This window comes from Hermetia illucens, chromosome 4 (assembly GCF_905115235.1).
Source record: "Hermetia illucens chromosome 4, iHerIll2.2.curated.20191125, whole genome shotgun sequence".
NCBI classification, from domain to species: Eukaryota; Metazoa; Arthropoda; class Insecta; order Diptera; family Stratiomyidae; genus Hermetia; species Hermetia illucens.
Genome location: NC_051852.1, coordinates 170139925 through 170165427, shown reverse-complemented (window position 1 = coordinate 170165427; position 25503 = coordinate 170139925). Strand labels below are relative to the sequence as shown.

The following is a 25503-nucleotide window of genomic DNA, read 5'->3' as shown; positions in this document are numbered from 1 at the left end:
TCCAACACCGGCCAGACCTACTGCTCGGTGCATTCAACGCTCGCCTGAAAAAGGGCATTTTCCCTGCTCGTTGGAAAGTTGCGAGACTTGCCTCTGATCCCTAAAAGGAAAGGCGATCCCGAACTGCCGTCTTCATACCGCCCACTATGTATGCTTGATACTGCTGGGAAAGTGCTCGAAAAGCTTATCAGAAGTAGACTCGCTGAAGCGATACGCGCTGCCGGAGATTTATCTCCCCGGCAGTTTGGTTTTAGGGCAGGGAGATCGACAATTGATGCTGTCATGCAGGTCGTGGACGCCGTTCGACGAGCAGAGGCACATAGCCGCCGAACTCGACGGGTGGTGCTCCTCGTAACGCTTGACGTCAGAAACGCCTTCAATTCCGTAAGATGGAAAGACATTCTAGGCACACTAGACAATACCTTCAACATGCCGAACTATCTCCTACGGATTTTGAGGGACTATCTGAAGAACCGCTCCCTGCTCTATGAAACACTAGAGGGTCAAAGGTGGATGGAGGTCACGTCGGGGGTAGCACAGGGATCCATCCTAGGGCCGGACCTCTGAAACGCTACCTATGACAGTCTGCTTAAACTCGACATGCCAAAAGGGTCGTGCCTGGTCGGCTATGCAGATGATGTCGCAGCGCTTATTGCTGGACGCACTGTCGAACAGGCGCAAAGCAGACTCGGCATATTGATGCGACGGGTAAGCAGATGGATGACTACTCATGGTTTCATACTTGCACTGGAAAAAACCGAAGTAGTCATCCTGACTAAAGAGAGAATTCCGACCCTGCGTCCCATATCGTTCGGCGAGTCGATCTTCGAGTCAAAATCAGCGGTCAAGTACCTCGGGTTGACTCTTGACTCAAAGATGAGCTTTTCTGAGTAAATTCAAGCGGCAGCGAACAAGGCTGCGGCTGGAGTTTCGGCGTTAAGTAGGCTAATGGCAAACATTGGGGGTCCTACGTCTAGTAGGCGATGTCTCCTGATGAGCTCAACGCAGTCTGTCCTGCTCTATGGCGCAGAGGTATGGGCTGGCGCTCTTAACAAGGAGGTATATCGTAAACGCCTCGCGCAAGTACAGAGACGGGGAGCTTTATGGGTGGCGTCTGCATACCGCACTGTCTTTGAACCGGCCGTGATCGTAATCACAGGAGTTATCTCCGTTGCCCTTCTTGCTAGGGAGCGTCAGGCCATATACAAGCGCAAGAGAGATGAGCCAAGGGAGGTGGTTGCTCGCGAAGAACGGCAACACACTCTAGACGAGTGGCAGCTCTCTTGGCAAAATGAAACTAGAGGCAGATGGACTGCGCGGCTCATCGGCAACTTAGGCGCGTGGCTGAATCGGAAGCATGGTGAGACTGACTATTTCCTTACCCAATTTTTAAGGGGGCATGGAAGTTTTCAGTCTTACCTGCACAAGATGGGAAAGGCGCGTTCTTCGGATTGTGTGTTTTGCAATGGAGTTGTGGACGACGCCCACCACACTTTTTTTTCTTGTGGAAGGTGGGATGGGATTCGTCAGCAGCTCTATTTAAACACAGAGGATCTCTCTCCAGACAACATTGTGGAAGAGATGCTGAGGACTGCTGACAGGTGGAACCATGTTGCCCATTACGTTCGGGCTCTTCTCGTTGCTAAGAAGATAGAACTCGACCGATGGAGGAGCCGGATGGCAGGGGGTTCCTTGAACTGACAGTTCCCTTCCTCCTCTCCCCTCCCGTTGGTGAAAGGAATTCCCTGATTTAAGGCTCCGCAAGGCGGGAAAGTTCGGGGACTAGCCCGAAGTAATGTGACAAAGGGTTCCTAGCTCTCTGACGATGGGGAGGTGTTTAGTTGGTAGTCCGACGACGTACCGAATCGGGAGTCCAACACTGTGTGCGTAAATGCATTCACCTACCCTACCCCCAAAAAAAGGGTGCAAAGTCCTCCGCCACTGTTCTAACACCTTCAGAAATGAAGACTGGTCCAAGTACATCTCCAACCAGGTCCTGTACGATTCCTGTCAAACCCCACGTATCGACGCCCCCTAATCCCGTCATGCCCTCAACTTCCTCATCAAGTGCTAACCTCATCCTAGCCCATTCATTATCCAGGCAGATCGAGATCGTTGAAGGAAACCTCCTGCGAACTTATCTCATCATTATCACTCATCCCAGCTTGTAGTCCCTAAGTCCTGTACCTGTATCAGTATGTTCGAGGGATGCTTTATTTCTGCGCCCTTTGAGTTGCGGTTTAAGAATACACTCAGTCTTCCCTACTTGTCGTAAGACGTTTCTAAACAGGATTGAAATTTGTGGACTAGAAACCTGCAAATTTTGAAACTTAACTGTTACTGACACGTGATCAACCCCCGCATAGGGAGTGATCTTGTGCCGAAGATCTTTTGCTATCGAAAACGGACTATGATTAGCTTCTGGAACTTGCGCACGCTCTTCGGTAGCGGTAGCGAAGGTCCTCAGAATGCTCGCTTTCTCCAACTTGAGCGAGAATTCCACCGATATAAGCTGGACATTCTGGACTTATGTGAAGTAAGATGTTGGGACTCTGGAGAGTACACCTCTCCCTTTGGCGGCAATGTTCCTTTGTACTCTGGAAATCCAAGTGGTGGTAGACGCAAATCCGGTGTGGGTTTGCTTCTGACTTCTACCGCAAGGTGCGTTCTCTTGACCTGGCAGCCGGTTTCTGATAAAATTCTAACTGCAGGATTTCAATCCAGCTTAAGGAGCATCACAATTGTACATTGCTACGCACCAACGGAGACTTCCGATATAGTGGGGAAGGATCCTTTCTATGAAGAAATCAACGCAGTTCAAGGGAGGCTTCCTAAAAGTGGCATTGTGATCGTGCTCTTTTCTCGGGTGCTACACAGGTTGTCGGCCACATCCTAAAGGAGCGTCATAAAATCTGGCTGACTGCCGAATCGTGGAAGTACGTCGATGAACGGAAGGGGTTGAAGGCTCTACTGACCACTGCTAGCGATGGCGGGGGTAACGCGTTCGAATTCTGATACCGAACGAAATCCCGAAAAGTTAAGCGTAGTGTACGCCGCGGCAAGAGAATATGTGATATTGCGCTGGTCAGTGAAACGAATTTGGCGCAGATCGCAATGATTTGAGGAGTGTATACCGCACCACGAAAGATCTTGCATACGGTCGCAAGTCTTTCGATGGTCCTGTGCAGGACGTCAACGATTGACTTCTCATCCACGATGATGAATAACTGAAACGGTTGAAAGAACACTTCACCACGGTCCTTAAACTTATTACATCCGGTGAGCTTCTTCCTCTTGTGGATGAAATGGTTTGCCGCCGTAACATGCCGATACGGGCTGTCCTTCCAAGCAGAAGAACAAATCATTTTAGCCATGAATGCACTCAAACAGGGTAGGACTGCTGAGCCTGACGGTCTCCCAGCAGAGTTATTTATCTCTGCATCTGTAGTTACTGCAGATCTGCTGCTTTCACTCGTACGGAAATCTTGGGAATACGAGATCTTCCCCAGAAAGTAGAAGAAGGAGATGATCGTTAAGATTCTAAAGAGGAGTACCCGTTCTGAGAACGTCGCAAGGGTAATATCTAAAATAATTCTGGAACGTATCAGAGAAATCGAAAGCTTGCTCGACAGAGGGCAGGCTGGTTTCCGCTCCGAATCCTCCTGCATTCACCACATCAACACCCCACAGATAATTTTGGAACAGTCTGGAGAATTTTGGCGGCCTGGTCTGATTATGCTTCAGGTTAAAGTTGCATAATTAGGCAAGTCCTCACATGACCTCCGCGTGGTGGCCGCTGGAAACCATCTTCGGGCGGGCCAAGAGTGTGTAGGGCCGGGCTGGGAGTAGGCTCATCCAACTGACGAGGATCTGCTTGTCTGCTGGTCATGTGTTAGGGGCAAGTAGATCTGGCGGGAGGATGGACTGAAGCAACAGCCCGGGGATCGGTCTCCCTGCACCGGAAAAGGTGCTAATAGGACCCCAAGCCAGGGTGGAACAGCATACGCCGAGGGCTGCGTGGCCAATGGGGAGCTTGGTCTTCAGTATGCGAACTCTGAATACCTTGGGCACCTTCAGTTTCAAATAAGACCCTTACCCTGATGGCCGGCCAGCCAGGGTGGACATTCTTCCCGGACTACTCGTGGGACCAAGACATGGACTCAATTAATAAAAAAACCAAAACGACGATAGAAGAGGAGGCGATGATGCCAGTCGCATCATCGGAGGACCAGCTGCTGGCCTCCAGCCAGGAGACAGTGGCCGCCGAGAGCAATACACTCGGTGCCAGCCGTAGCATCGTTATGCTGAAACCAACCGCAGGGACCTCCCGGAGCGAGGCGTCAGACGGACTAGTGGCTTCCAGCCTGGAACCCACTGCCGTCAGGTGTAGCGAGTACCAGACATAGTACTCCTGACCCGAAGCCCTCAGCGTCGGGGGATCCCTCGAAAGCGAAAACCGACAAGAATCGCCGGAAACCGGCTAAGAAACGAAGATCCACGGGTGTCCTGCTCAAGAGCCAGTACCAGAAGGCCATGCATATTCTCGGCAAGATTGCCAAGACTAAGGAAGCCGGTACTGTCGACGAGCGGGATGAAAAAGACCTCGCTAAATACCAGGCGATTGTTGATGAATACAACAGCAAACGCCGGGCTGACGAGCAGAAGGCGAAGCCCATCGCTCTAAAACGCAACCGATCTCAAGACGAGGTCGAACAAGATAAAACGCGGAGTAGAGTGGGCAAGAGCGCAGACGCCAAGCAACATCCGAAGGAAATTGTACAGCAACCGTCAGCCGGCGGGCCACGTACTGCGAAGACCTTCAGCGATGTGGCCAGGAGTCACTTATGGGTGGCGCTGGCGGATGGCAATTCTGCTAGCGGCAAACTAACGCTGGAGGTGTGGACCAGTGTTGAGGCTAGGCAGTCGGGCATGGTCTATGAACAGCTCGTGGAAACCGGAGGCAAACACCCGGGACTCACTCCCCACTTTGATTCATCTCATGTGGTCCGTGGGTTCCACGTAATAGCTTGCATGGACCAGTTCTCTAAGGACTTTCTCGGCTCGTGCGTCGCTAAGATCAGCGACGCTTGGGAGGGCGTTAAGCTCAAGACTATCCCTTACGACGAGATTCCCAGGAGACCGGTCGCTCGCATTTGGTTGCCGAAGATCCGCATGGAGAAGGACAAGCTGGTCCATTTCCTGCGCCTTCACAATCCCGGGATTCCCATGGACGACTGGGTTGTTATAAAGGAGGAGGAACCTCAGATAAACAGCCAGCCCGTACTACTCCGCATAAACGAGGAGTGCCTGGAGGCACTGAAAAAGGCCGATTACAAAGTGTGGTTCGGAGTCAGGAATGCCAAAGTAAAAGTGTTCCGCTCTGCAAAACCGGACGACGACCTTGACCCAATCGACGCCGCCAACGAGCTGTTGGAGGAGATGACGATCGACGGTCCGACGGGGGCTGACGAACCCCCCACGCAAGCAGATCATGCTGAGGGTAACGCAGATAAATCTGCAGCACTCGAAGTGTGCCTCGGCTAATCTGCTCGTCTTCCTCTTAGAGGAAGACATCGACATCGCATTAATACAGGAGCCCTGGGTCGGAAGCGACCGAACCATCAAAGGGCTCCAAAGCAAATATTTTAATTTATTCCACAGCACAGGAGACGCTGATCAGGCTAAACCTAGAGCATGTATTCAGCTAACAACAGCTTTCCTGTGCCCGGACCTGAGTTCCAGTGACCTAGTTGTGGTCAAGCTGGAGCAGGTGGGGGCAGAGAACGTGTATATTTCCTCGGCGTACATGGCTCACGACCGATCAGCTCCGCCACAAGAACTACAACATCTGACGAACACCATAACACCAAAGAAAGCCAACCTGCTGATAGGCTGCGACGCAAATGCAAGGCATACGCTTTGGGGTAGCTCTGAAATCAACGAAAGAGGTGAGTCATTCTATGATTTTATTATTACTTCAAATCTATCGGTGTGTAACAGGGGCAGTACACCAACCTTTCATTTCCCCTGCTCGGAGAGCTGTGACGGTTGGGAGGAGGTCCTTGATATCACCCCAATAACCGACAACGGGATTCTTAGGGTGGAGGACTCGAGAGTGTCTGACCAGAGATCCTTCTCTGACCACAGTTGGATACTCTTCAGTCTAGATCTCGCCGCAGAGGTCTCCAAGCCCTTCAGAGACCCCAGGAGGGTCGACTGGAGAAAGTTTGGTCAGGTAATTAAGAACAAACTCTCCGGTGCACAAATTGGTAGGATTGGCACGACAGACGAACTGGAGTCAAAGGTCGGGGCTCTGGAGAAGGCTTTTGATATCGCCTTCAAAGTCTCGTGCCCTGCTAAGTACAGCAAAAAGACCCTGCCACCGTGGTGGAATTAAGATCTCTCTACTCTCAGGAAGTTGACCAAAGAAATCTTCAACATATGCTACAGGCAAAAATACTGGCAGCCATACAAGGACTGCCTAAAGAAGTACAAGTCGGCCATCAGGACCGCCAAGAGGCGGTCTTGGCTAGACTATTGTCAGACCATTGAAAGCACTAGTGAATCCGCGAGGCTCAATAAGATTCTGTCCAAGGAACATAAGAGTCCATCCTTCCTTAAAAAGTCGGAAGGCTCCTGGACGGAATCTTGTAGTGAAACCTTGGAGCTGCTGGTGCAAACGCACTTTCCCTCCAGCGAGGAGGACTGTGAGTTAGAACCTCGCTTGGAAGGTTTCCGGCAACCCCAGCTGTGCGAGACTATCAAATCGGTAATTACCGGGGATAGGATCGGCTGGGCTATAAGCAGCTTCTCCGCATACAAATCTCCAGGCCCAGATGGCATAATGCCAGTCATGCTACAGAAGCAGCAGGAAAGGGTTGTGCCGTGGCTTGTTGAAATATACCGGAGCTGCATCTCTTTAGGATACGTACCGCAGTCCTGGAAGCGCGCACGGGTGGATTTCATACCGAAAGCGGGCAGTCGCGATCATGAGTCCCGCGAAGGACTTTCGGCCAATCAGCCTGACCTCTTTCGTGCTGAAGACCCTAGAACGCGTCCTGGACATTCACTTAAGGACGATTATGGAGAGAACGCCTTTCTCTAAGTCCCAGCATGCCTACCTCAAAGGAATATCCACAGAAACCGCCCTCCACGAGGTAATTGGCACGGTTGAGCGGTCGCTGCAGTACAAGCAGTACACCCTTGCTGCCTTCTTGGATATAGAAGGAGCCTTCAACAACGTCAGTACCAACGCAATCAAGGAAGCCTTGACCGGTGTTGGATTGGAGGGGTATCTCACGCATTGGATTATATCCATGCTAAGTACCAGGATAATCCAATCCGATCTGGGAGGCAACTACTTGACCAGAGCTGTGAACAGAGGCACGCCCCAGGGTGGTGCTATCTCACCGGTGCTCTGGTTAATAGTAATGGACAAAATTTTACGTACATTGGAGAGCAGCGGGGTGAAGGTGGTGGCGTATGCCGACGACTTGGTGATACTAGTATCTGGGATGTTTCCGTCCATTATGAGCGACATCATGGAAGGAGCGTTGCGAAAGGTGTGCCTGTGGGCCGCAAGATGCGGACTCAGCATAAACCCAACCAAAACGCAACTGATGCTATTCACCACCAATACAAGGATACCTGAATTCCATCTACCACGGCTAAATGAACAAAGATTGGTTCTTTCCTCTAATGTGAAGTATCTGGGTGTAATCCTGGATCCTAAGCTAAATTGGAGGTTGAATATAGAACTGAGGGTTAAGAAGGCCTGTATAGCCTTCTATGCCTGTAAGAGAACCTTTGCCAAGAAATGGGGTCTCCGGCCGAGGATGGTTCTCTGGATGTACACGGCTGTAGTGCGTCCGATCCTGACGTACGGATCTATTGTATGGTGGCAGGCTTTGAAGAAGAAATACAATAGAACGAAGCTTAATAGGATTCAAAGAACCGCGTGTGCAGGTGCTACGCGGCTCTGTAGTCTTGCCCGGCAGATGTTCTCAATGTACTCCTGCATCTCCTCCCCCTAGACCTCCACATCAAATATGTTGCAGCGTGCAGTGCCGTCAGACTACGTGAGTCCGGATGCTGGGCAGCGAAGTCCTACGGCCACAGCAACATTCTAGATGAAATACCTCGAGAAATCTGGGCATCCCCCACGGACTATGTCACACGCAAGCTGAATTTCACGAGAAACTTTGCTGTGGACCTTCCAACCAGGGCAAAGTGGAAGACCGGCGACGTGTTGCAAGACTATGACACGGTATTCTTTACGGACGGATCAAAGATGGCCTATGGAGTCGGCGCGGGGGTTTTCTCGAATACACACGGTGTGTCCAAGTCGTATGGTCTCCCAGGTTTCACCCGTGTATTCCTGGCGGAAGTACTGGCGATATTGGAAGTCTGTCGATGGCTGGAACGTGATTCGAGCCCCAAGCGTAACATAGCCATTCTGACCGACAGCCAAGCGGCCATCAAGGCCTTGTACTCAACGACGACATCTTCCCGGTTGGTGGGGCAGTGCAGAGACGCGCTCAACCATCTGGGCGGCACGCTCAAGATGACTCTCATCTGGGTTCCCGGACATAGGAACATAGAAGGGAATGAGCGGGCTGACGGATTGGCCTGGCAAGGCTCTGCTCTTGGCAGTCCCTTGGGGAACACAGTCGGTGTTCCGCTGGCGGCTGTCGGGGGCCGAGTCTACTCGCACTACCTAGCAGCCGCGGGCCTGAGATGGCGAAGGCTTACAAGCTGTGCCAAATCACGGAGAATTTGGCCCGCTTATAACATAGCCCGATCACGAGAGCTCCTGTGCCAGACGCGTGCAAATGCATTCAAGATTATGGCGGTCTGCACGGGGCACTGGCCCATAGGGGACCATGCCGCTAGGCTCGGCTTACCCTACAACTCGCATTGCCGAAGCTGCGGAGAAGGAAGGGAAACCCTCATGCACTTTCTCTGCGATTGCCCGGCTCTGGCTCGAGTCAGGCTGCGGACACTGGGTAAACCATTCTTTGGAGACCTCAGTGAGATTTCTAGTTACAGGGTCGGAGAGCTGCTTTCCTTCGTGAATACTACGGGCTGGCTCTGAAGATCCGAGCCAGCTGGACTCCGCTTCCCTGTTCCTATAACAACAGTCACGGTCTTAGGAGTTTGTGGCATCAAAACGGCGCACCAAAGCGCTAATTGGGCTCCTCGGAGCGGCCACTGATACCTACCTACCTACCTGGCGAATTTAGATCGTCGCTGCACCTGCCCTTCATCGATTTCGGGAAAGCTTTCAATAGCGTGAACAGAGAATGTATCTGGAGTGCTCTAAGCAGGAGCGGCGTTCCAAAGAAACTAATTGCTATTATTGGAATATCATATGATGGCGCAAAATGTCAAGTGATGTACCGAGGCAAAAGTTCGGAGGATTTGGAGGTCCAAAACAAAGGCGGCCAGGATTGCATACTGTCACTGATATTATTTCTTTTTGCTATCGGTGATATTCTTCATGTTTTCTTGTCCGGAAGGCGTGGAGGAGTTCAATAGGCAATAACATGTTCACTCAAACACTTCGACTATGATGATAACATCTGCTTGTTTTCTCAAAGGGTCCTTGGCCAAATGGCTCTATATTTGAAAAGAGAAGCAAGTAAAGCTGGACTGAAGATAAACACCAACAAAACCAAAGTTCTCAGTCTGACGAGTCATGACACTCTCCCTATCTGCATTAATGAGCAGAGCATCGAAAGCATCGATCAATTTGTATATCGAGGAAGCGTGGTTTTTGCGGACGGTAGCAGCGAACTGGATGTTGCCCGACGCACTAGATCCACTTTCGCTACCCTGTCTCAACACCAAGATGAAGTTAAGACTATTCTGTTCTAGTGTTCTTTTTGCATTACTATATGGGAGGGCTCCACACTTACGCGAGAGCGTGGACAGGTATTGACGCCGTCGACGCCCGCGTCGCATTATCGAAGTTCGCTGGCCTGACACTATCTCGAATTAAGAATTTGGTCGGTGCACAGACCTGGTACTATGACGCACTGTGGTTGGAGGGCGGAAATTGCAGTGGATAGGTCATAATGCAGCACAGTCGAGGGGGAGTGTGAGCGTCTCAGGAAGTCGTGGGGGGGGGGGGGGAGAGCTGAAGCGCATTTCGAGTAACCGCAAGCGATTTATATGTAGTCCTGCAAAAACCGTGAACATAACATTGTAGAATCGTTAAAATTGGAAACTTTCATGACTTCGACTTTGTCAATTATGGTTTTAATCGCGGTTTGGTAGGACAGATTTTTCGAAGTTTTAACATCTTATGGTTTAGTTTGCTTAAGACCTCACTGAAAGCTTTCAATATTTGGTTAAACCTGTGTTGATGCTGCTCTAATTTCAACCTTTTTTAATGCGTATCGCACTGATGTACGTAACAAACAAACTCACCTCAATTTTGGATAATTGTACAGACGTAACGCTGTAAAGCTGTAGCGTTCGACACTCCTCGTGATAGTCCAAAGGATTATTGTTTTTCAAATTAAGAAGAAACAACTTTGAAAATGTAGAACAGGAAGACATTATATAGAAAAACACACGCGGTAGACAATTCAACGGCACTTTACTCTAGATTATCCACTTTCACTTTCCTCCCTTAGCTTCAAGCTGGCTCTCGATGCGGCTGTTATCATATATTTCCCAAATAATCTTTAATCGACTTCATTCAGATGTTCTCCCGACAAACCACTGAACCTCTGTCCACGAAATAGTTGCACGAAAGAGGACCCCTTGCAGCGTCAACCACTTTCAACTCTTTCACGAATGAATAACTCGGAGAATTGGTTGCTATTGGATTATCGGGTACTTACTCCAATTTGCCTTCCCTTCAAAGGTCGGCACTATTCAATGCAACTGGCTTTTGTGGGTAGTGCGTCCATAGATTAGGTCGAAGCCGTAGAAGTGGTCCAAACTGTTAGCGGCTGCTACATGGATTTTGCGGACTATTTGCTTGCACACGTGAATTACCCATCAACCAAGTGCACTTTAAAAGTAAGAATTCGGCTTCCGACCTGCAAACCACAACACCAACGGCTGCTATTTAGTGGTCGAAGTGTAACAATGTTCAAGTGAAGTCATATATTGGAAATAATGAAGTGATATTACACTGGGACGCATTCACTAGGGATTACTCAATATGGACGAACGAATAGCTGCGAGAATCTGGTGGGCATTCAAGCTTGAAATTATATTATATTAAATCTTTTTGATCAGATTAGGCTTGCACGTCTTGCATATTGTATGACCGCGAACGCAAATTGTTGGGATTCTATTTTCCCATAAAAACATCGAAATCGGCAATGACTGTTGAAGGTCATACCCCGTTGAAGCGCTCGCAGGGTTTGTTTTTTTTTTTTGAGAGTAGGATAGGTGAATCCGTTTACGCGCAGAGTGTTAGACTCGGACTACCAGCTAACTAAACAACCCACTGTCATCAAAGAACTAGCCCGGAACCGTTTGACACATTACTTAGGAATAGCCCTCCCGCTCTACCGGCTTTGGGAGCCTTCAACTCAGGGAATTCCTTTCACCAACGGGAGGCGAGCGGATTTAGGGAGTTGATATCTCAGGAACCCCTTGCCATCCGGTCCCTCCGTCGGTCAAGCCCAATCAAGGAGACTGCATCGGACAGCGCTCCTCAGCTTCTCTCTCATAATGCTCTCTGGAAAGAGCTCTCCTGTTGACAAAAGCCGACTCACCTCTCACAGAAAAGGTGTGTTCAGCGTCGTCCACTATTCCATTGCAGAAGACACAATCAGGAGATCGCGCCTTCCTAATCTTGTGTAAGTAGGACTGAAAACCTCCATGCACATTTAGAAGTTGGGTTGGGTTGGGTTGGCCTATTGGCTCATTTTTCCAAGAGAGTTGCCACTCGGTAAGGGTACGTTAACGTTCTCCACGGGCAACCACCTCTCTTAAGTTTTCACCCATGCGGCTATAGGTAGCTTAACGGTCCCTAGCAAGGAAGACAACGGAATCACTCCGGCGATCACTATCACTGCATTGCGCCCATAAGAAGACATCTCGTAGTAGATATAGGGTCCTCAACATTCGACATTAGCCCACTCAAGGCCGAGACTCCAGTTGCAGAAGCTCATCTCCGACTCGAGCATTAAGCCAAGGTATTTAACCGCTGGTATTGACCCTCTAGTCAATTCGCCGTTCGATATGGGACGCAGGGTCGGCATTCTCATTCTGGTCAAGAATACAACTTCGATTTTTTCCAGCGCTAGACTGGAACCATGAGCAATCATCCATTCATTTAGACGTCGCATAAAAATGCCAAGTCCGCTTTGCGCTTGTTCAACAGTGCGTTTGCCAACAAGTGCAGTAACGTCGTCTGCATAACCGATCAGGCGCGACTTTTCTGACATGTCGAGTCTCAGCAGACTATCGTAGGAAGCGTTTCAGGGGTTAGGCCCTAGAATGGATCCCCGTGCTACTCCCAACAGGATCTTCATCCTCCTTTAGCCTTCTAACGCTTTTAAAGCAGGCAGCGGTCTTACGGATAATCCCTCAATATCCGCAAGATAGCTTGGTACGTGGAATGAGTTTTCTAATGTACCCAGCATATCTATCCATTTTACGGAATTCAAGGTGTTTCTGACATCAAGCGCTACGAGAAGCACTATCCGTCGAGATCGGCAGCTTGTGTGCCTCGGTTCGATGAACTAAATCCACGACCTCCATTACAGAATCTATCGTAGATCTCCCTGTTCTGACCCCGAACTGTCTTGACGATAAGTCCTGATGAGCTTTTTGAGCTGGTCGTGTCAAGCATACACAGCGGCCGGGTTTCTTCTTCTCTTGCTGATTAGAACAAATCCCTACCTTTCAGCAACAAGAAAAGATAGACTCCTTCAAACAAGCGTTGAATGCTCCAAGGAGCAAGTCTGACCTTTGGCGGAATACCAGTGTGTAAACTTCCGTCAGGAACAGCTTCTTTGAGCTTTCTCATTGTGAAAAGGGGGCAATTCTCGATGCTTTCCGCTCTACTGACATCAATCCGTACGGGATGTCTAGGGAATAATGCCCGAACAATGCATTCTATCTCATTGGTACTTAGTATGCAAGGCTTCCGCGGAGCCCCAATTTTCCGAATGACAAGTTTATTGCCAAACCCCCACGGGTTCCCATTCACCTCCTTGACCAGCTTCTGCCAGCCGCTAGTTTTGCTTTTATTTATCCCGCTGCAGAGTCTTCTTTTTGCTGATCTATATTGTGTCTTTATGGCGCATGCTTCCTCGCTGGCGTGTAAACGTTGTGCCAAACGGCGGAGCTTATGACACTCCCTCCGTAGGCCACTTTCGTCCGTCCACCTGTACATAGAGGGGTTGTCGCGGCTAGGACCCCTTCGGGGTATGGAAGGCTCACACGCCGTCGTTGTTAGGATCATCACTGAATTTACGATGGTGTCAGCTGCGACGCTATCTCCCCCCGGGGCGTCCTCCAGCGCGACTCTGCCTGCTCCAAGAGTTTCGACGAACTTCCCGATGTTCACCATTGCGAAATTCCACAAGCAGGGGGAGCGTCGAGTTGGTGCTCGCCGGTGATTAGCGTCAACCACTTCAAACGCGATGTACTGGTGATCACTCGCCGAGAAGTCTTTTAGGATTGGCCACCCATCCACCGATGATGCCAGGGATTCTGACGCAAAAGTGATGTCAGAAATGCTTGCTTCATGCTCTGGATGCCAAAACGTCGGCTTGGACCCGGTGTTTAAAACTACGAGCCCAGTTCTCGCCACCATATATAGAATCCGTTTCCCTCTGGAGTCTGGCTGAGGCATGCCCCATTCAAGAGCCCTAGCATTAAAATCACCGTCTACCGAATCCTCTCCTCCGTGCTCGAAACGGCGTCCTCCAGAGTATCAAGCCGGCGCCGAAAGTGTGGCATCATCTCATTCGGCGCCAGGTAAACGTTATCCCTAAACACCGAATCTAGACAAACCCATTCCATTGGTCTTCGGCAAGAAGGTCGTCCCGAACCCAGATGGCAGCGGTGCCCGATAAGTCAAGATGCCAGGAAGCCGACTCCCTGTTTCGGTATTGAGTAGCACTAGATCAGCATCTACCTTCGCAGCGAACTGCGCTAGCAACTGGTGAGCGATTGCATCCAGTGCACGCTAATTTGTAAACTGCAGACCATGCACCCTAGCCCTTTCCAGATCCACCCTAAAGATTGGACACCATTCCGAGCCCGCAGTGTTCTTTGACGCTCTCATCAAACACGCCAAGATCCCCACAGAGAACGCTTTGATTGCAAGTATTCGTTTGGTGACCTACTTGGCCACATTCGGGCATGCTGTCCTCCTGTCCGGGCCCTTGCAAATTGCGGACATGTGTCCATAGTCCAGACACCTGCAGCACTTGGTGAGGACTATCCGCATTCGTACCCTGCATACTACTCATCTAATTCTGATTTTCCCGTTGCTAAGGAGCTTCCTTGCATATTGCTCGGGGACTTCCATCCCGCGAGTTTTTGGCCTTGAGCATTTGCAAAGATGATACATATCCGAGCATTGGCTACCTCTGGACACCCACGTTTTATCCCCTCCTCTAGTTCAACCTTTTCTGTGAGGCAGTGAAGATCCCAGATTTCTAGAGAGCACATAGGCTCTAGACTAGAAACAAGCGTCTTGACCGGTTCGTAGAATATACTCTTGCTAGTCGTCTTCGGGCCTAGTTCTACGAGGACTCCGCCACCCTTCGTTTTCCCTACGGAAAACTCCAGTTTCATCAGCCCGTTTTTGATGCTTTTGCTGATGTTCCTCTGGAGGAACGTTGCCGACCGCATTCACTTCAATACTGCCGTGCATTTCCTCCTCTTTCTCTCGTGTTGAAAACCTTAGAATGCGTGCCTAAGGGCGATTATGAAGAGAACTTTCTCTAAGTCCCATTATGCCTACCTTTAAGGCAAATCCAAAGAAACCGCTCTTAGCACGGTTGTGCGGTCACTGCAGTACAAGCAGTATACCCTAACTGCCTTCTTGAATACAGAGGAAGCACTTAACAACGTTCGTACCAACGCCATCAACGAAGCCTTGACCAGTATTGGATGCGAAGGGTATCTTGCGCATTGGATTATATCCATGCTGAGCACCAAGATAATCTAGTCGGATCTGGGAGGCAACCACTTGACCAGAGCTGTGAACAGAGGAACGCCCAAGGGCGGAGCCATTTTTCCGGTGCTCTTGTCAATAGTGGTGAACGAAATTTTACGAATATTGGACAGTAGCGGGGTGAGGGTAGTGGCGTATGTCGACGACTTGATGATATTGGTGTCAGGGATGTTTCCGTCCATTATGGGCGACATCATGGAAGGAGCGCTACGAAAGGTGTGCCTGTGGGCCGCAAGATACGGACTTGGCATAAACCCAACCAAAACGGAACTGATGCTATTCACCACCAAGCCACGGGTACCTGAATTCCACCTACCACGGCTGAATGAGCAAAGATTGGCTCTATCCTCCAATGTAAAGTATCTGGGTGTAATCCTTAATCCAGGACTAAATTGGAGATTGAACATAGAACTGAGTGTTAAGAAGGCCTGTATAACCTTCTACGCCTGCAAGGGAACCTGAAAAATGGGGTCTCCCGCTGAAGAAGATTTTCTTAATGTTCACCGCTGTGATGCGTCCGATCCTGAAGTACGACTCCATTGTACGGTGGCGTGCTATGAGCAAAAAATACAATAGAACGAAGCTTAGTAAGATTCAAAGAATTACGTGTGCAGGTGCTACTGGCGCTCTGCAGTCCTGACCGGCAGATGCTCTCAATATACTCCTGCATTTCCTCCCCCTAGACCTCCACATTAAATACATTGTAACGTGCGGTGCCATCAGACTACGTGAGCCTGGATGCTGGACAACGAAGTCCTACGGCCACAGTAACATCCTAGATGAAATACCTCGGGAAATCTGGGTATTCCTCACGGAATATGCCATACGTAAGCTGAACTTCACAAGAAACTTTACTGTGGACTTTCCAACTGGGGCATAGTGGAAGTCCGGCAGCATGTTACAGGGATATGACACAGTATTTTTCACCAATGAATTAAGGATCTTCTGCGGAATCAGTGAGAGGTTTTTCTCAAATACACACGGTGTATCCGTGTGTTTCCCAGGTTTCGCCAGTATATTACAAGTGGAGATACTGGCGATACTGGAAGTCTGTCGACGGCTGACGCATGATCCGAGCTCCAAGTGTAACATAGGAGTTCTGACCGACGCCAAGCGGTCATTAAGGTCCTGTACTCAGCGACGACATCTTCCAGGCTAGTGGGGCAGTGCAGAAACGTGCTGTACAATCAGTACAATCAGTCGGTGTCCCGCTGTCGACTAAAATGACGAAGGCTTACTACCTGTGCCAATTCAAGGAGGATTTGGTCTGCTTATAATAAAATTCGATCACGAGAGCTCCTATGCCAGATGCGTGCAAATGCAGACAATATTACTGCGATCTGCACGAGGCACTGGCCCATTGGGGACCATGCCTCTTGGCTCGCCATACCCCACAATTCATATTACCTAAGCTGGGGAGAATGGGGGAATGGGGGCATCACTTCCTCTGCGATTGCTCAACTCTAGCTAGGGTCAGGCTACTGACACTGAGTAAACCATTTTTTGGGGAACTCAGACAGATTTCTAGCTGCAGGATGGGGAGCTGTTTTCCATCGTATATGCTACGAGTTGGCTCTGAAGATCTGAGCCGGCTGAACTCCACCTCCCTGCTCTCATAATAGCAGTCATGGTCTTAGGAGTTTCTGGCATTAAAATGGCGCACCACGGCGGTAATTGGGCTCCTCGAGGCGACCACTGATACCTACATACCTACTAATCGCCGGTCTTGGCTAGCTTTACCACCCCCGAAAGACGATCCGAGTAGCTGCAAATCTATCTCATAAGCCTTCTCTCTGTCAAGGCTTCCAGTACTGCCTTACTGTCATGTTTGGCCATTCAAAAGCAATCCGTCTACGGAGCGAAAAAAAGTCACCGTCATCAGAGCTCTTATCTGCATATGCCTTAGTCTATACAGGAAACTTTTAGCCAAAACGTAGTCCCGGCCGGCGCTCCTTTTCAAATTTGCCAAGCTCCTTGCTGCCTTCAGGGTCCTTAATATGCATTGTTTGCAATTAAGTCGAACCCACTGTGCGCTCAAAACAACTTTCACGTGCGAAACAGGAACTCTCTACTGGCCCCAGTCTAACCTGGTCTCTTTACTATATTCAGGGACAATTTTGAAGCATCTACAGTCCAAATGACCTACAGCACGACACTCATCCAAACCTTGAAGAAATACCTTAAAATCGGCACACTCCCAAAAAGCCTACCCTCAGACTGAAGCTATGGCGTCTCGGCCCCAGACTGTCCAGCACCTCAGCGGCTTCCATCAACAGCTTACTAATCTAAGGACCAAGCATCCAATAAAGTTTCGAAAGCTCCTTGACGATATCTCTTTCAGTCCGTATCTTATTTAAAAGCAAAAACAAATCTAGTTTTACAATCTAAGAGTATTTAATGATGTATTCGATCGTAACTCGACAGTAGTGAACATTACATTACGCGTTTTATCTAAAATTAGCTTAAAATCTCTTTTGTTGACCACCCGATCTTTATACAAAGGGACTTTCTACATGAAAGGAGAAAGGTTCGTTAAAATATAACATGAGGCGGAACGGATCTAATGCAGAAGGCATCGACCCGCAACAATATCTACAAAACTGAGAGTTCCAAGCAGAAGGGCGGTAAACCATACCAGGCAGGCCTTGGATATCTTTACATATTCACCTCGTATCCATTGTAATATCCACGTTCAAGGGAGTAAAAATCGGGTTCGCATCTGAAATTAGATCCCCTGGACACATGTCCTTGCGGGTGAATTTCAGATGCGAACCATATGTGCCGATATTATCTATAATAAGTGGGTCCATCTGAACCCAGCTTTACAAAATGTTCTAGACCTAATAAAATCTTTATTAACATTAATATTTCCATTCTATTTCTACGAAGCATCCTTCTCATTTCCTTTTCAGAGGAACCTCTTTAGAGAATACTCTTGCCCCGTTGCGGTGGGGGCGGGGTTCCAGAGTTAATACCCTTCCGTTTCCGCAGTGATTCTGTAGGGCCTTCGGTCGGTCGCAAGAGCTGCCTGAAATTGAATGGACCCAGATAGGATTGTCCGACTTCCTCGTTGTCATCCTCACTAGCTCTCCCACTCCCAATTCGCTTCCCCCCAATTATATCCTTTTCGATAGACTCTAATGAATGATTAGAATATTGATCGGCGGATTTTGTACTGAGATTCGGTGAACTGCCGCTGATTGCTGAGTGGAGGTTGCCACTGTTTCGTCGTAGGGGTTGGTTTTCGTTGTTCAGGAACTTGTTGACCAGCCGCTGGTTCCTGTTCATTTCGGAGAAGGGAGTCAGCATTGAGTTAGGGCTGAGACGCTGAATGTCGCTCTGCACCTCGATTCGAGGAATTTGACGTAGCTTGTTGTTTGCGATGTTGTTACTGGTCTTAATGGGCGTCTGGTTGGAAGCGGAACTGTTCGAGGTTTTCGCCAACATATTTTTGCGATTTTTGGCAATGACGTTGGTGTCGCCGAATTTTCGGTATACAGGAACCTTATCCGGAACTTTGTTGTTGTTACTGTCGTTGGCTGACTGGTTGCTAATCCTCTTGGCTGCATTCCAGTTGTTGTTGAGGTTGTTATTATACTTCTCCGTGACGAGCTGGTTCTGGTAATCGTGATGCGGAGCATTCCTCTTAACGGGCACTATAATATCCGTGTGATTTGCACTTTTATCTGCCTTTCTTGCAGCCCTCGGTCGATCCTTGTCCCTCTTCTTCGGCTTGTTCTTCAGATTACGCTCTAGGTCCCTCTGTTTCTGCAGGAAGCCAAAAAGGTATCTTCCGTTGGTTTCATTCTTGGCGGCGTGCTTTTGTTGCTCAGTTGCTGGTTGTGATTTCAAATTTCGCGAATTCGGGGAGTTACGGTGTCTTGGACTGAGTTGTTTTTGTTGGTTATTATTGAGGTTACTATCGATGACGGTTTGAGGAATATTTGATGTTGATGTTTGCTTAAGAACTTCACGAACTTTTGATGGCTGGACATTATTGTCATTTGGATGACCCTCTGAATGTTGATTCTGATGCGGAGTTAAGTAACTGAATGCGGGTAGTCGAGTATGGCTGGAAAGGAAGCAATTTTGTTTTGGATTAGTATTAAAGTTTAAAGTTGAGGAAACAGGTACGGGTATATGATAGATAACTACGTTTCGTTTTTTTGGATGTTGAAGCTAGATTCTCTTAATGCAAGAGCAAAAGCAATGAAGACGGCTGATGAAGGCAAACTTATGCAATTCTAGAGGACAATTTTACTTTTACGGCTGCAAAGATGTAGTGCGATATATATGTTGCCAACTTTTATTCCCACCCAGGGCAAATACTCATACGGATTAAGGCTGGTGGACTGTTTGATGAAGGACACAGCAGAATTGTTTAGGGTTTTAGTCCCTACACTGCCAAACTATGAAGGGGCTCAAATTCTGTAATGTGTGGAGGACGATGAAAACAAAGAAGCTACTACATCATGTATCTGCAGGACTCTCGAATATGATAGAAATGGCATAGACAGAAGGAAGTAAGAAGGGAGGCCTGCTGTGTAGCGAAGAGAAAAGGCCACACGATTTCAATTGAAGTATTTTAAAACTTAAGAAGAACAGCAGGTCGCAATGAACTCTATGCTGGAGAGGTTGCAAATGTAGGTCCTAGTGGGTTAACGTGAGTACCTACAATGTAGCCATAATCCCACATTGACCCACACACGCTCGTTGATGTCCTGGATGAATGTCTACCATTGAAGTAGCTCTTCCACATAGCTTATTCCAGGCCAATCGTCTCATCCTAGTCAGGCGACTTTCGAGACTTGAGCCTCGTCATGTTCTCCTCGATTTCACAACCCCTCAGGGATGGAATTTCTCCGGTCACGGTAGTGCACCTCTTTACACCAGGATGAAGCCATACGGCCACTCTGCAAACAACGAGCCCACACGTGATCTTTTGCCTTGAAGTCCGCAACCCTATGGCCGAAACGTAGGCACCCGAAGCAGACGGGGAGCATGTCGTATAACCTAGCCCGATAGCTAAACCTATATAGCAAAGACAATCACATCACAAGGCATGTACCCTGGTAGAATAGTAACCTAGCCAGAATAAGAACGGAAGTCCGAAAACTCTTGAACCGGGTATTGACCAAAGTCCAAAAACCCATTGACGACGTATCGCGATCAGTGAAGCGCAGTGAAACATTACAGGGGCACTATCCCACAGCGAAAAACATCCCAATAACAGGCAGATGCAGGAAGAAAGAAAATTGTAAACTAGTAAAAAAGGTATACTCGTAAGGTAAAATCAGGTGGGGAGGGGACCTTTGAATCGCTGAAATGGTCCGGAGTGAATAACACTACTAGGTCCCTCTGAAGTAGAAATAATTTTAGGATCTCTTCTAACGATGATAAGAGACAGCACAGCCGTCGTTTGTAGTCAAAACAGTGGTGAAAATCTTAAACCCCTATATCCAAGTCAACATGTTTATCGAGTAGGACGATCAATCGGAACTGCCACACATGTTGAACATGATGACAGATATATTACGACCTGTTATAGGAATTAAAGAAATCCCATTATGTGTATTTTTGATCATCGAAGTCGAAGGATAATTCAGCGATTATTATTATTCTGTTAAGGGAAAGTCGCACCGCGTCCTTGAAGAACTATTGTGCCCCTTTTACTGGTTATAGTGTAGCTGTTGATCATAGTATCTCAAGCAGGCCTGTAACCGTTAGGAACTTTAGTATGTTCCCCACTTCCAGAAATTTCAGCTTTGCATCTGGTATTAAGTGTTCTCCCAGATGTATCGACCTACGTTGCACCAGTGCCGGACACTGTCCCAGGACGTATATAGAGGTTTCGTCCTCCTCCTCACAGAACCTGCAGGCAGTGTCCGTAGATATCCCTAGCTTCCCTAGGTGATAGTTCAGCCGATAATGACCAGTGAGAATTCCCACTATGATTCGGAGGTTCTTTTTGGTGACGTTTAAGCAATCCTTTGTGCGCATGGACTGGTCCATCCCTGGTAAGCCCACCCAGTATAGTTCCCTCAACCGTTTCTCTTCGTTTCTTAGATTCATAGCCATGAAACCGTTTCCGATTCCACAGAAGGGTTCTGGCCCGTGTAAAGGCATCCGTGCTCCCTTCTTGGCTAGTTCATTCGCTGCCTCATTGCCTTCCAACCCAGCATGACCTGGAACCCAAAGTATCCAGACCTTGTTGGACGAGCCGAGTGTATTCAGTCTCTCAAGGCATTCCCATACCAGTTTAGAGTTCACCTGGTTGGACCTAAGTGCCTTGATCGCTGCTTGGCTATCGGTGAGAATAGCTATGTTCTGCCCCCTGTAGTTCCTTTGCAGATTAAAGGAGGCACATTTGTCTATGGCGTAAATTTCCGCCTGGAATATGCTAGTGTACCTGCCCATTGGCTCAAAGTACATTTTCCTTGGACCAATGACACCGGCACCCGCTCCCTCTGCTGTGAGGGATCCGTCAGTGTACCAAGTAATCAGTTGCTGGTTTGAGCCGTATGTCGCAGCCACGCTCTTCCAGTTTGCCTTGTTACTCGAACGTGTTTCAAACTTCTTATCGAAGTGAAACTTCGTTGTCATGTTGTCCCTCGGTATCAGTAATTCGGGATACCGCCTAGAAAGGATATCAATCTTCCTTCGATTTAGGCAGCTTCCCGCCTCACTCATACTACCGGCCATACTGAATATTGATCTCCTTGCCTGCATCTGTATGTGCAGATGGAGAGGGGTTAATCCCAGAAGGACCTCCAGGGATGCAAGCCAGCCTTTGGAACTTATGTAATTCCCTGGCTTGTGTGCTGAGTTGGGTTCTTTCTGCCCAGATTACCGCTCCATAGGTTATCATTGGCCTTACTATTGCAGTATATATCCAAAGTAGTATCTTCGCGCTGCAACCCCATTTTTTTCCTGCTATGGATCTGCAAGTCATCCGAGCCCTCGTGGCTTTTCGACAAGTGTTTCCGACATGTGTCTTCCTGAGTAATTTTTGGTCTAGCGTGATTCCCAAATAGTTGACCTCTGTTTCTCGTTTCACCTCCATGTCATGTAATGTTATGGCTTTCAGGTGATCCAGCTTACGCCTCCTAGTGCATGGTACTATGGTGGTTTTGGTTGGGTTGATCCGCAGTCCCACCTTCCTGCACCAGGCACTAGTAACCCTCAATCCAGTTTGGATTCTATCACATAGGGTATCTTCATATTTGCCCCTACAGATTAGAACAATGTCGTCCGCGTAGCCTCGGACTTGTATTCCAGAGTGCCAGGGTGTTTCCCACTCCTTTGCGGCTCAGGGCATCCTGCATCTCTGTGTGCGATGTGTTGTCGAATGCTCCTTCGATATCCAAAAACGCGCACAGTGCAATTTCTTTTGTTTCTATGGCGTCCCGTAGTATCTCTGTCAGCTGATACAGAGCAGTCTCAGCGATACATCGTAGACATTGATATGAAATGCCCTCATCCGCAAGGGAGTGCGAGGAGTGTCCAGATTTTCCATCAGGCGCGACCACAGTTGCAGATTGGAGCATACTTATTGATGTGTAAATGTATGTTTATGAACTTTCCCTTTCTGACTGTGCATGGGCTAGTGTCTGCTCATCTCTGGTGCGCGGACCAAAATGGCTACGGGAAAGATACCCAGAACATAAAACCACTATAGAAGATGTGAGAGGGAGGAAATTACGGTGCAGCGGCTCGGAACTCCCGAACCGGCGGCTTTTAGGAGTAAGCAAACGGGCTCCCCATCATCGATATCCCTCGACTGCAGTCCCTCGGTGGTCGACAACTTGACCACAGTGTCGTTTAATGCTACAAGTGTTTTCAATTTGGAAAAGGAAGTGTTCGAACGAAGTACCACTCTACCGAGGACACCAGTAACAAAGTCGAAGAAAGATGAGTTGAGATTGAGGCGGAACGGCAGCAGGAGGTACTCCAGGGCCAGGAAAAGGACCCATTCAGAAGAAGCTCATCAAATCTGAGATCTCTGAAAATGCCAAAGATCATGAAAGATAAAGTGGATTGAACCGCAAAGCATTCCAAAGGTGAAGGACTATTTAAAAACAGTAATCTGGTTAGGACTCATGGAGAGCTGAACCCTGATCTGGAGGAATTACCCTTCACATAGCTTGGTGCAAAAATAGTTGAGCTGTCCGAGTTCATCAAGGATAAGCATAACTGCTGTTAGAGTGCTTTACAAAAAAATTGCAGCAGGAAGAACGAAATTCCAAGGACAAGTCAAAACCTGCGGCCCAAACGGCGTCACAGGCGACCCAAGTGATACCTAATCGTATAGCAATCAACCTGCCATCGAAGAAGAGAGTGCGGAAAAAAGATGTGGATACTCCGGGAAACAAGCAAGCGCCTAAGAGGGAAAAGGCCATGCAAATAGTTCCCCAAAACGGAACCAAAAGCACTGAAGAGGGAAACCTGGTCCCCAAAGTGCGAGCTTCGGCAATCGTATCAGCAAAATCCAAGAGGAATAAAAACGGTGGATAGACCAAGGTGGCTAACAAGAAGGCGAAGAAGAAAGCAAAAGTGCGAATTCGCCCAGAGGCAATTCTAATCTCCAGCAAAGGAAATTTGTACAACGCGGAGATATTGAAAAAGATCAAAGCTGGCCTCGACCTAAAAGATTAGGGTGGAAATGTCAGCAAGATTCGAAAGACGCAAACAGGTGAGCTAATGTTTACCAATCCTAGGTGAAAATTGTCATCATTAGCAAACCCTATAGAAGCCGTCACGGTGGCGCGTGGATTACAAATTCGACTGGTGGAGCGATAATGTGGGCATGCGGTCGGCAGGCCATAGAGTTTGTTGCAAGATAGCAAGTCAGTGGCTTTGTATGAGCAAAAATAAGTAGTGTATATAGATGCAGTGACGCCCTACCAGGTTTAACACTGTCCGAATCCCAGGCAATGCTTGACAGTCCTGTTCTAGATGCAAGGGGTAGCAGAGAAGTAAATTCAGTGGGTCACAGTCTTTTAGACGCTTTTGCACAATTGGATATAATTTTGGCCAACGCAGATAATGTAAACACCTTTCGGAAAGGGGAGTCTACCTCAATCGTAGACCTAACCTTTGTCAGCCCTGCACTGGTGCGTGGTATGTACTGGTGCGTCTGGGAGGACTACACCCACAGCGATCACCAGGCAATCTTCTTTGAGCTATGGGTGGAGACACAGGGCAGAGGACCATCATGCACGAAACCGTGCAAGATGTTAGGCTGGCCTGCAAAAACTTTAGATGAGCAGACTTTCGTAGAGGTGTGGCTAGAACAATTTAATAAAGCAGGCGTCCCTACGGAAAGAACTGTTCATGTGACCCAATGCATCACCAAAGCATGTGACGCGGCCATGCCTGAGAGGTACTCGTTCTCCACTAGAAGACCCAACTTCTGGTGGAATACTGAAGTGGCCAGCCTTCAATCAGCTTGTCACCGAGCCCGAAGAGTTCGGTTCAGAGTGCGGTAGGCAAAATCCACCAAGGGCAAAACGAGCGCGTCAGGGGTTATTCCCCCAGTAAAAGAAGGGCACTGACAATTTCCAGCGACCTTTGAATATGGCGGCAATACCGCCATTCACCAGTGCCGAGCTGCTGGAAATCTGCGGTAAAATAAAAGATAGCAAAGCTCCGGGTCTGGATGACGTACCGAAGAAGGCCCTTAAGTTTGCCGTGAAATTCAGATCGGACATGTTCGCTGAGTTGTTCGAAATGTGCATGACCGAGGGGATATTTCCTGTATTATCGAAGGGGCAGAAGTTAGTACTACTGCCTAAGGCTGAGCCATCCTCATTCAAATCTCACTGGTGGCAATGGGATTTATATTGTGATTTGACATCGGATGTGAATGAGTACCGCGTGGTTTCAGCTGGAAGCGGAGTGATGTGGCGTTGCATCAGAGACGCGAACCTGGGCACCAATGTGGATTCGCCTCCGCCGCTGTATTAATGGCCGCAATAAGTTCAACAGATCAACGAATTTATAAACACTCTACTCTCATCCGCCGGTCAGAGAAGAGGCCAAGTGCTAACTTTGTTCAGTTAATTGAATAGAAAATTGTGATTTTGAGTAATTATTTATTGAATAGAAATTTTGGTAAAATAAAGGTAAAGGTTGAAAAAGGCAGTGCTCTTTAATTACTGTGGAAATGATACCAGAAAATTTGGTGCGGAGAATATTAGCATGTCAGGAAGACTGGGATGCGATTAACTCCATGGCAGTATCTATCCAGAGCAAACTGCGAAAGGCAGAGGAGATGAGAAACACGCAGTTATAATACATACGGCGCGTAGAGACGAAAGGTGACCAAGCTAAAGTGTCCTAAG

General features: G+C 48.4%; 2 protein-coding genes across 3 annotated transcripts in view; both read right to left on the bottom strand.

Moving 5' to 3' along the window:
* The window catches only part of LOC119654388 (alpha-catulin), a 380996-nt gene extending 370255 nt beyond the window's left edge, over positions 1-10741 (bottom strand). For both annotated transcript variants that reach the window (XM_038059756.1, XM_038059758.1), the window contains exon 1: positions 10432-10741. In XM_038059756.1, coding sequence (XP_037915684.1) covers positions 10432-10563 — 132 coding nt within the window. In that variant the 5' untranslated portion in view covers positions 10564-10741. The remainder of the gene's footprint in view (positions 1-10431) is intronic.
* A 6794-nt stretch (positions 10742-17535) lies between these two features.
* LOC119654331 (myosin-IIIb-like) overlaps positions 17536-25503 on the bottom strand; it is a 201677-nt gene continuing 193709 nt past the window's right edge. The window contains exon 16 of the mRNA XM_038059662.1: positions 17536-19232. Coding sequence (XP_037915590.1) covers positions 18083-19232 — 1150 coding nt within the window. The 3' untranslated portion in view covers positions 17536-18082. The remainder of the gene's footprint in view (positions 19233-25503) is intronic.